Source organism: Lynx canadensis, chromosome F2 (assembly GCF_007474595.2).
Source record: "Lynx canadensis isolate LIC74 chromosome F2, mLynCan4.pri.v2, whole genome shotgun sequence".
In the NCBI taxonomy this organism is placed as follows: domain Eukaryota; kingdom Metazoa; phylum Chordata; class Mammalia; order Carnivora; family Felidae; genus Lynx; species Lynx canadensis.
This window is the reverse complement of record NC_044320.2, coordinates 36,168,771-36,180,009: the sequence shown is the minus strand read 5'-3', so window position 1 is coordinate 36,180,009 and position 11,239 is coordinate 36,168,771. Positions and strand designations below refer to the sequence as shown.

General features: G+C 40.4%; 1 protein-coding gene across 2 annotated transcripts; it reads right to left on the bottom strand.

Moving 5' to 3' along the window:
- Nucleotides 1–1,584: 1,584 nt before the first annotated feature.
- ZNF706 (zinc finger protein 706) lies at nt 1,585–10,510 on the bottom strand. 2 transcript variants are annotated; one of them, XM_030303948.1, is made up of 4 exons: nt 10,319–10,510; nt 6,526–6,662; nt 4,497–4,604; nt 1,585–3,796 (listed from the first exon to the last, which is right to left on the bottom strand). In XM_030303948.1, the coding sequence occupies exons 2-3, from the start codon at nt 6,658–6,660 to the stop codon at nt 4,509–4,511; spliced, it is 231 nt and encodes a 76-aa protein (XP_030159808.1). In that variant the 5' UTR covers nt 6,661–6,662; nt 10,319–10,510; the 3' UTR covers nt 1,585–3,796; nt 4,497–4,508. The 2 variants fall into 2 exon arrangements, with proteins under 2 accessions (XP_030159808.1, XP_030159807.1); XM_030303947.2 differs by lacking the exon at nt 10,319–10,510 and adding an exon at nt 9,967–10,056 and having other exon boundaries at nt 2,041–3,796.
- Between the last annotated feature and the right edge of the window lie 729 nt (nt 10,511–11,239).

Sequence of the window (11,239 nt, the reverse complement as noted above, 5' to 3'; positions counted from 1 at the left end):
GCCAAAGTCGGACACTAGACCGACTGAGCCACCCAGGTGCCCCCAAAATGTACATTTTTAAAAAAAAGACCTTGGTTGTTTGACAAGTGACCAATGAACTGCTCGACATGTGTAAGTAAAAGGAGGTAATATTAAGATTTATAATGAAGAACCTTAATATCTAGTTTAAATTTGATATTTAGTACTAAATTAATATTTAAACCAAGACTATCTTTGGCAAACCAGGATGCATGGTCACCCTAACTGTAAATCTAATTTTGAGAAACACCGTTATATTCTTGTAGAGGAAATATTATGATGGCCTACTTACTAATTAAAATTTTAATAATACGGAATCCAAAAAGCAAGTCACACTTAGAATTTTATAAGACTGAAGACAGTGACAAAGTAAGGTACTTATTTGGTCTACAAAAACCTAAGCTTACTAATGATATCACCTATAAAAACAATGATGGTGTATACATAAAAAATGATGAGAAAGTAATAGGATTTTAACATAATTACTTCACATTGCAGATAAGCCCATATGGACACAAATGATTGGAGCCCTACTATGTACAAAAAATTGGAGAATGCCTATTCAAAACCAAAAATTAAAAAATCCAAAAAGATGGTAACTCAGTAAAAAGCTTACCCAAAGAACATTTAAAATAGAAGACATTTCAGTTCAATATGGTAATATGCAACTAATGACAGGTTGAACTTTCATTAATAAAACATCTATTTTCTCAATAAAGTATATAGATGTTTTATTAAATCTATACATAGGAAGGGCTAAGGTTTTTCTGAAACATTTACAACAGATAAAATTAGGGAAGCCTGAAAGATTTCAGTAAACACATCCCCTAGTGTTAATCTTCATTTTTATACACTCAAAAAAGTATATGTCTGACTAAAATCAAACCAAACCAAAAACTCCCCAAAATGAAAATTCTAGCACAAATAAATTATTCAGATTAAATTTAAATATGGTATTTTAGTTATAGTTTGGACTGTGGCTATCACTGTATTTTAGAAAAAGGCTTTGATATGAACTGCATTTTAAAACAGAGCATATTCCACATACTAATAAAAACGAAACACAAGAATTCTTTTTGCCAAAATAGTAACATTGGAAATTCTATTTTATTCATGCTACATATAGCTCAAGTTTGCATTATGATGTGATTAACTAGCTATGCAGTAGCCTTAATATAAAAGCAAAGTGTTATCTCAAATTGGAGTCTGTGTCCTAAAGGACTTACCCATTCAATTTATTGACCTAAAACATTTTTCATTTTAGTATTATTTTTATATTAATAGCCAATTACTTCTCCCTTCCAACAACTTACACTTACTCTACACAGGAAGGCTTCAGAATGACAACCTTTTCCTTTTCCCTTGTTAAGTATTCTGTACACCTAAAATAGACCAAACTTCAGGAAAAACAATGAGAAATGAAAGAAATCTCTTGCTGCCTTTAGAATGACTGAGCTCTACACTCAAGAGGCAACTCTGAGTTGAGAAATTAAAAAAAAAAAAAATGGGAAGAGGCAATATAAAAATCTCCTAGAATGTAGAAGAAATTAGACTAGTTTAGTTTTCTTTAATATCTTCTTTAATAAGACATTACAGCACACAACTGAGCCCCAGTGTGTCAGTTAAACATGGGGATGTAGATCCATATGAAGTAGAATGAAACAAATTTAACCTTAACCCCATTCCTTTTGGCAATTAGTGGAAATACAGAATACAAACGGACCAATTCTCTCTCAGTGTCTCAGATTTTATAAAGTCTTTGAAGACACCATAAGTTTTATAATGAACTTTGCTGTGGTCTGTTAAAGAATCTTCAAATTAAATAATGAGAATGCTTAAGAATTTTAATTTTCCCCTTAGAGCAAATTTAACTCAAACATAATAAAGAAGGGATTGTAACTAATAATCCTTACATGAAGTATGAGAATCAATGTCTTATGCAAGACCAATGCAGCTATTTTCCTATCACTGAGATATAAAGTTAAATATGGTGTCTTCAGCTGCTTATAAAAAAGGGTTAAATACAAGAACAAAAAGCTTTTATTCTGAATTACAGCCAGTAAAACAAATGAAAAAAAAAATAAAACCAAAACTTGTGAATGGTTTTTAAATGATTTGTTACTAAATGTAAACATACATATGGTCAAAGCACTTTTAAAAACCTTTAAATTGTAATTTAACCAGAACTTCTGTAATACCCACCACAAGCAATCAGGCAAATTCTAATGTTCTGGTAACCAACATATTAGGAAACAACAGATATTAAATCTGAACTTAGGAAATTACACGGAAAAAAAAGACTATTTTAAAGTAAGAACGTAACAGAAGTTGCTAAGAAACTATCACCACTGAAGCTTTTCCTCGTAAATATCTTATTTTAAACTTACAGTGAAGTCAAACAAGGTGGGCAGAATACGCACAGCTATGAAACAAATGCAGTGATGAATTACAGCAGAAAGAGGGAACGCGCTTTGTGACCCACAGGATCAGATTCGTGGCTCTAAGCAATTACCAGTAAATAGTTGAGTTTTCTTCCTATTATATTAACTTCAAATTTTAAACCGAGTTAAAGCAGTTTCACTAGTAAAGCTAATAGCTGACAAAAGCAAATTAGAAGGACCCTAAAATTAGTCTTCCTTAACTGGATGGGATATACCTCATCCATCGGAACCAACCCACTTCCCCATCCTTAGAGCCAAAAGAATGTGGACATTGGCCTATTTTAATACTTTTCTAGTTCAGACAAATCATACTGTACAGTCTTTGATTTCAGGAACCAGTACAAAGTAAACTTCTAAAACCAACCATTCACTTACAAACGAAAGGAGGGAGAAGGTTCTGGGAATTAACCCAGCAGCAAGTCATTCCAATCTTCCTATTAAGGAAAACCACTCATAAAATTGGCCAAATTATTAATAAATTCCATCAAATTTGGAGTTTTAATCTCAAATTAATGAACTTGAAGAATTGTGAAAGAATCCATAGGTGTAATTTATATAAGATAGATCTTTACCAGTTCACATGTGATCCATCAGGTTTTGTATTAAACGAAAGCTGGATTATTTCGTTACAGCATATACTTCAGAACCTATTCTTTCAGAAGGGCTCACTGAAAATCCAACCACATTAGGAATTTGTCAGTTATCTAGAAGGTATACCTGGCTGGCAGCTACGGCCAGGTCACACAGCAGGCTAAAATATTCCAACCTCAAACACAGGAAATGATCAGAGGGGGAAATGACACATGGTGGTAATATACTAAGGCAGCAGGTAAGTCATTCTTCACCTAGACCAGCAGCTGCCAATAAAACTATGAATGAGTCTGCTCCAATGTAACTAGCGAACCTGCCACTGAGCTGAGAAAGGGAGATAGGAACTGCGCTTGCAATTCTAGCTGACGAATTCATTAGATTTTTATAAGGCAAATAATGTGGAAGGTTAGAACAGAATTTCTAGAACCATTTATCCTGTGATGTTGTAAAATCAAAGTACTACTTTATTAAATGAGTTATTTTACACAATATGAACATCAATATAATTACAATTGTAAAAAAATTTTTTATAACAAGGATGGACTGATTTTCAGATTTCCAAATCAGAGTCAACTGTACATTTACACAGAATTGTCTTTGCATGAAGCCCAAAAGGGAACAGCATAAAAATGAGTGTTTCTGTAGCCCCTTTATTTTTGCTGATCAACAGTTTGTTAGAAAAGCAGCTGCAGGTTTGTTACCTAAGGTCTGAGACAGTAGAAGAGCCAAAGGTGTCGTGAATTCACCTATAAAACATAAATGGAATTTTCAGTGAATGTAAGCACTGCACAAATACCACTTATATGCATTCCAAATGTCTAAGAAAAATGCACCACATGCATAAGCTACCAAGTCATTCTGATGGATCTGTCAATGATTTTATACACAAATCTTTGATAAATTTACTTTAAAAAGGAAGTTATCTCACACCATCACCACCACTTAGGGAAAACAAAAACCACACAAAAAATGTAAACTGATTATTTTCAAGCCACTATCAAGTTTATACAGTGTAAGCCCACATTTTGCTACATATTTCAATGCATTCAGAAGCTCTGTTAAACACTCTAAAATACCTGCAACAAGGCACTCAGGAACATTGTTCTGCATCATTTCTGGGAGCAAGACCCTCAAATGCCTTTGTAATAGTTACTTTCTTTAGGCTGGTAAGTCTCTTCCATTCTTGGACCAGAGCTGGCCAGCATCACCTCAGCCCCCCATTTTGGGCTACAGTAGTAAAAACTTGGGTGTTTCAAAGGCATTGAGAAGATCTGGTTTCGGAAAATGGGTTTTTAACAGTTGTGAAGGTAAACACTAACTTAAAAAAGGGGAAGCAATAAAATCTCAGCTAGAAAAAAGGTAGACATTAATTTCAGTTACAGAAGATAATTTTGCTCTCGTATACAACCTTGACATTAACAAATGAAAAGACAAAAGGTCAACTACCTGTAAACAACTTTATGCCTGAACATCAGCCAATTCTGGAGGAAGTGGAGTCTTAGGATGCTTGCTTTCAAAGTGCTGCTTGAAGGTCTTAGGGTCTGGCATTTGTGTCTAATTTTAAAAAATGTGCAAAAAAAGAGTTAGACCTTATTCATGAAATAAAAATGTGTTAACTTTTCAAATCCTGAGCCTGCTCACGATAGACAATCTTCTCAAAATACTTTGAAGTTCCTGCAACTAGTGGCTGGCATATGAAAAAGGACCTTGTAACAAAGAAATTCCTAACGTATGACCGTATTTCACATATGGAGAATAGGTGGGTTACATAAAGGATTCCGCTTGTTTAACAGGAAACAAGAGATAACATTTACTTAACACATTATGTTAAGAAGGTTACCTGAATTCTCATAGGACCTTCCCAGTAATCTTAAATTAGTTCCTACTATTATTCCTCATTTCACGTAAGAAACTAAAACCTAGACTGTAATTTGTCCAAGACCTGTTTCAACCTCATACTGTACTTCAGTTCTCAAATGTTACACTACACCAACTTCCCTAGGCAAGGACCTTCAGTAATTTATTCTCTTGCTCAGGCAGTTAAACAAAACATGAAATACAAGTTTTGGCTATTTTTGGGAGTTTAAAGAGGTGAACTACTCTAGGTCTTTTATTATTTACTTATTTAGTGTGTGTGTGTGTGTGTGTGTGTGTGTGTGTGTGTGTGTGTATGGGGGGGGAGGGAGGGGCACGTGCAATTGGGGTAGGGGCAGAGAGAGAATTCCAAGCAGGCTCTGTGCTGTCAGCAGAGAGCCCACTGCAGGGCTCAATCCCACTCAGAAGCAGAGATCAAGAGTCAGATGTTTGAGCCACACAGGCACCCCTACTCTAGTACTTTCAAATCGAAGCATTTACTCATCAGTAATTTAATGAAATTTACTTTTACCCTGTCTTTTTCCAAAGAGAATTTAAAGTTGCTCAATTGCATTATTTTGAGTGTCTCAAAGCTCAGTATGAACAAGATACTTAATGTAATAGGTTTCCTCTCTTAACAAGAACTTCATGTAGTTAGAAACTTCAATTTCATCAGTAATGCCTTCAGATGATAAACTTTAGTTTTGGAATCGTGTCTTACCAAGATCCCTTCCCAAAACCCAACCAAGGTGTGGGGCTTTGGAAAAAAATACATATACATATGTATACATGCATATGTACTGGACCACCGTCACTATGTATTTTTCCTTTGGCACTTCTATTCACGAACTTCAAAGGTGCTGAGCTTAAACAAAAAAGCAAGAAAGAAACTGGCTTGGAACTGAAGAAAAACTTCGTTGAAAGGAAGTGTGGTATGGTGGCCTGGAGGGTGGGCTCAGGAACTAGACTGCCCAGCTTCAGATCCCAGCTCTTCTCTGTACTAGCTGGGTGACCCTGCACAAGTTATTTAATCCCCATGGCTCAGTTTACTTTTCTGTAAAATGAGAATAAAAGTCCTTTATCTCATAGGGTGATTGTGGGGATTAATGGGCTCATACGTGTAGAACACCAGATATGCACTCAATAGTAGTTGTTATGACTACTCTTCAAATCTAATAAAACATATTAATTCTAGGAAAGGCCCTAACGTAAAAATACTCCGTAGAGTTTTGCAGACCTCCTAAGAATTTAGTGAAGAAAAAAGACAATTACATAACCAGGGGTATACTTGTGTCTCGTACAGCTCTAAACTAAGAATGTAGATCTGACTTCTTACAAAGTTCAAAGTGTAGTATCTGCCCTGAAGAAGACATCTTTATTCTTCACGAGGAAAAGGACTTTGCTTTGTTCACTCCCTTCCCCCAACACCTAGAGAACTGTGCCTGGCCACAGGAGCCATTCAAAAAAATATTTATGGAAGAGACAACTGAAGATGGAAACCTAAAATAAGCAGCTCTCCAATCTATCTATTTTGCCATGGCTGCAAAACTTTAACCTCGATACAGCAACGTCTAAGCAAAGAACTGTACACAGGAGGGTTATGCCGTCCCACTCCCCTTACCCTACAGACAGTGCAGGTATATATTAAGGCAGCTTTGGCAGCAGCCTTTTGGTCATGTCCTTGTTTCTTCTTTTGTCCAGCTTGCTTTTTGGCATTTTTCTGCTGCGACTGAATCTTCTGCTGTCCACGAGCCATATCTAAAAACAGAAGTTGAGGCATTAGAGTGATTAATACCGAGTAATCGAAGTACGGTAATGCTCTCAAGAGTTGAAGACTTAACGTTTTATAGAGCTGTCAGTCAAAATGTATGGGTTTTCAAATTCTCACATACAATGCTACTAGAGAATAAATTAGTACAACCACTGTCGAAAACTGTTTTGGTGTACTCTATAAACCTAATAATTCCACTCCCGATATAAATGCAAATGTACATATCCACCCAACAGAAATGTTGCATTTCCCAACAGAAATGCAAATGTACATATCCACCCAAAGGCAGTATAAGAATGTCCAGAGTACTTGTTTCCAAAACTGGAAACAATGCAAATTCCAGTTAATAAAATGGATACATAACTTGTGGTATACCTATCAATGGAATACTACCTGCATTCACAAAGAAAAAACTATGGTTACAAGTAACAGGGTCGTATCCAGTGTTAAAGAAAAGAAGCCAGACACAACATACGGGTTGCATACAGTTCAAAACAGGCAAAGCTAATCTAGGAGGTGGTGACTGGGAAAAAAGGGCATGGGGGGCAGTTGATACGTTCTATCTCTTGATCAGGGTAATGGTTATATAGGTGTGCTCACTTCTAAAAACTCACTGAGCTGTACATCTAAGATCTGTACACTCTGCCGTACATAACCTTCAAAACTTTACCAAAAAAGTTTAGCACTCTTCCCCAAGCAATTGCTTGATCACTTTGCAAAGGTACTTTCCCTTTCTAGTATTAACTGTCATGAATTAAGATTCTTACAATTTAAGAGAAATTTAGAGCTGTCATCTAAAGGTTCTGAAGGAGATCCTAAGAGCAGTGGGAACTGTTCTCCTAAATACTCAGGTTACATAAAACCACTATGCTATTCTAAATCTTTCTAAACAATTGTTCTTTGCAGGATTGCTGGAGAAATTACTAAATAAGATTAAATTAGTTCCCAATTGAGAGAATAAACCTTGTAAAAAGGGTAAAGGTACCTTTACAAAAATGAAAGGTACCACTTTTTACTACTGATAGTCTGAAATGAAGCTAAATGGGTTAAAAATAAATGTCACTGAAAAAGTTACTTTTACTTTTTCATTAAATTTAAGTCTTCTTGGAGCACCTGGGTGGCTGTTGGTTGATTCTTGATTTCAGCTCAGGTCAGGATCTCACGGTTATTGAGTTCAAGCCCCACACTGTCAGTACAGAGCCTGCTTGGGATTCTCTCTCTCCCTCTTCAAATAAACTTATAAAACAAAAACAAAAAAAAAAAAAAACAACAAAAAAAGAAGAACTGCAGAAACTTAAAAAAACAATTAAAGGCTTCTCAAACCAAGAAACAGACTCTTAACTATAAAGACCTGATGGTTATCAGAGGTGGGTAGGGGGATGGGTGAAAATAGGTGATGGGGATTAAGGAATACACTCATCATGATGAGCACTGAGTAATGTTTAGAATTATTGAATCACTAATATTGTACACCTGAAATTAATATAACACATGTTAACTCTACTGGAATTAAAATAAAAACTTAATAAAAAAACATTAAAGTCTTCTTTTGGACAACACACGTTAAACCTGCTCATAAAGGGCCTAGGAGCCCCAGCTACCTTTTAAATATATTGAAATTGGGTCCTAAGTAGAAGTCCTATGTATAGCTTTGACTAGCAATGCAATTAAGTTTTAAACTTCTAAATCACTGCAGGGCATGAACATAACATGGACCTACATCACCTTTAACCAGAAAACAGTACTGGTTTTTTCTGACTGGGATCCTAATTAGTTAATGGATATAAAATCAAAGCATTTCATAGAAGCACAGGAGGTTCTCCCCAAAAAAGGAAAAAGGGAAACTGAATACATAGATACACTGCTTGGACAAGTTCCCACTAGTATTTAACACTGAACGGAAAGTCAAGTAAAATATAGAAGAGACTCAATGCTTTTCTAAAAAGCCAGCTATTTTAACAAACTACAAGAATTTTTAGTATGCTAGCCTAATGTAAGAACCCCGTTCCCATATAATGGTAAATATTACCAGATGTGTTAGTCCTTGAACACCAAACTTCCATTTTCGCTTTTCAAAAGCCAAATATTTGTTATTTCCAAGCCAAACGGAATGATTTTAGGTATATTTAAGTACAAATGTTATGGCAGCATATCAAACCTGTTCCCACAGAAACCGTTTTAGATACTTGAGTATGATGTGGATGGTAATGGGTATGCAATCTTTATGTATCCCAGTCTATTATAACATCTTGTATCAGTACCTTATGTTAGAATACTTCAGTCCTCTCAGGCTTCTGAACTCTTCTACACAATGTCTGCCACGCATGCTAACACTGATTTTGCGGGTAACCTCAATTGTTTTAATGCCACTAATTCCAGAAATTTCTTTGATAATTACAAGATATTAGCTATTCTGATACCACTTTCAGGCAGTGCTCTGTACAATGTCATGAGATGAATATTATTTTTAACTTTTCCACCTAGGACTTCTCCTAAAATATAACATTACACCATAGATTTAACCTATTTTCCATTGTCATCTAAAGTAGTAAACAAAACCATGAAAGCTTTGGTAAGTAAAGACTGTTGTCGCTTGTTCTTATTTTTAAAACAGAAAACTGAACACCCCGTAAAGAAAATCGAATCAACAGTCTAAATGCGTGGGGTAGGCCCCTAACTTCCAACAACTCACTGCATTAATTTCCTTTCTGAAAGCAGAAATGCAAACGAACAAGCCACCTGCTTTTGGACAGCTCAACTTAAGAAATGCTCTCAAGCCAAATCGAATTTTCTACAAAATCTTAGGCACAACTTCTTAATTACATACGACAAACTCAGGGGCAACAAGTCACTTACAAATACCTTAAACGCAGATTTTTAATGTTACTCTTATTTACTGCAATTTTCCGAGAGGGCTGCAAAGAGGGAAGTAGAACGAATAAAGAGTTGTTCTAAAATGAAGAGCTTTTACAGGAGGCAACAAGTAAGGAGTGCCCCCTAAGATCCTCTTAAAACCCAAACAACTGAGTAAGAAAAGATTTTTCGAACCAGGAAGTAGGATCATTCTCCATAACCATCTGAAACGAAGAGGCCCAGGCAGTGATCAACATCCTGACCCCCACGTTTTAACTACATCCGTTCACCGAGGGTAGAGAAAAGCACCAGGAGTAAGGTCTATCTCACCCAACACTTGACCGACCCCAGCTGCAGCCCGGCCCACCTTCCTTCCCAACCGGCCTCTCCCGCCTCGGGGAGCTCCTTCCCCGGTCAGGCCACACAGCCCCCACCTACCCGCCACTCCGCACAGATTCCGGCCCGAGACGCGCCTCCCCGAGGCTTTGGCCGCCCCAAACCCGGCCCCTTCGGCCACGGGGAGCCCGGGCCTCGAGAAACCGACCAGCTGCTGCCGCCAAGGGGTAAGGTTACCGCTCCGCTCCGCGGCCTGCAACCCGGCCACCTGCAGGGCCTGGCAGGCACCCGAGCTCTCCCTCCTGCCCGCGGCCCGCGCTGGGACAGGACGGGCCGCCGCCTGGGAGACGGGGAGGCCGGCGGCCCCTTGCGACCCGCGGCGACCCCGCCGCCGGGCCCCCACCCCGGCTCCCGGACGTCCTGCGGCGTCAGCGCCGCCCCCACTGCCGCTCACCCGGGCCGGGACAGTCTTGCGTCGGAGAGACCGCGCAGCGCGAGAGGGCCGGGGGAGGTGGCCGGAGGGAGAGCAAGGGGGAGCGCGCCCAGCACCGCTTCGGCCTCCTCCACCCGCCAAGGAGGGGAAAGAGGAGAGCGGAGAGCACAACAACCCGCGCCTCGAACCCGCCGCCGCGCGCGCCCGCCGCCGCCTCAGCCTCGGGGGAGGCCACTACGCTCGTGCCCGCGCACGCCGCGCAGCTCTCCCAGTCGCCCCAGCGCCCGCCCGCTTTTCGCCGCCCACTCGCCTTCCTGCTGCGGCCACCTCCCCCGCCCCTCCTCTGCTCGCACGCCTGCGCCCTTTCCGGTCGCGCAGGCCAATGGCAGCGCGCCCCTATTACATAAGCGCCAGGGGGCGGGGCCTGGCGGCGCCGGCGACCCCTGCGAGACGGGAACTGCAGGGGACGTCGCCCTCTGTCCCCGGCGCCCCTCCTCTCCCGCGTGCGCTATCTAGGCGGCTTCAGCCGGCGCCGCGCCGCGTGTTCGCTGTCCTGCTGGGTGACGGCCCGCGGCGTGTTTCACAAGTCGCTCGCTAGCACACTCACTCGGGCGGCGGCCAGCCTCGGCCCCCGCGGCCCTTCGCACTCGCCTCCCGCCTCGCCGGCGCCCTGCTATGCTGTGGCTCCGGGGACTGGCCGGGAGAGGTGCGCCAGCGCCGCGGCGGCGTGGGACACCGGGCAGCCCGCCACCCGGACGCACCGCCGCCCTCACCCCCAGTGCGGCCCGTGGGCCCGGCAGCTCCTAATAGGGACGCGGCCTTTGTTCTCTCATCGGCCTCCCTTTACCGCGTTCCCACGGAAACCCCGGTTATTTATTTATTTATTTTACCAATCTGGGGTTTTTAGGGAGTTCTGGATTCCAGCCTCAGTGTTGCTGGCTA

Coding starts and splice junctions, on each gene's coding strand:
- ZNF706 (XM_030303948.1), bottom strand. CDS start 6,660: ATGGCTCGTGGACAGCAGAAGATTCAGTCGCAGCAGAAAAATGCCAAA. Junction 4,605..6,525: donor ATACCTGCACTGTCTGTAGG/GTAAGGGGAGTG, acceptor TTTTAAAATTAG/ACACAAATGCCAGACCCTAA.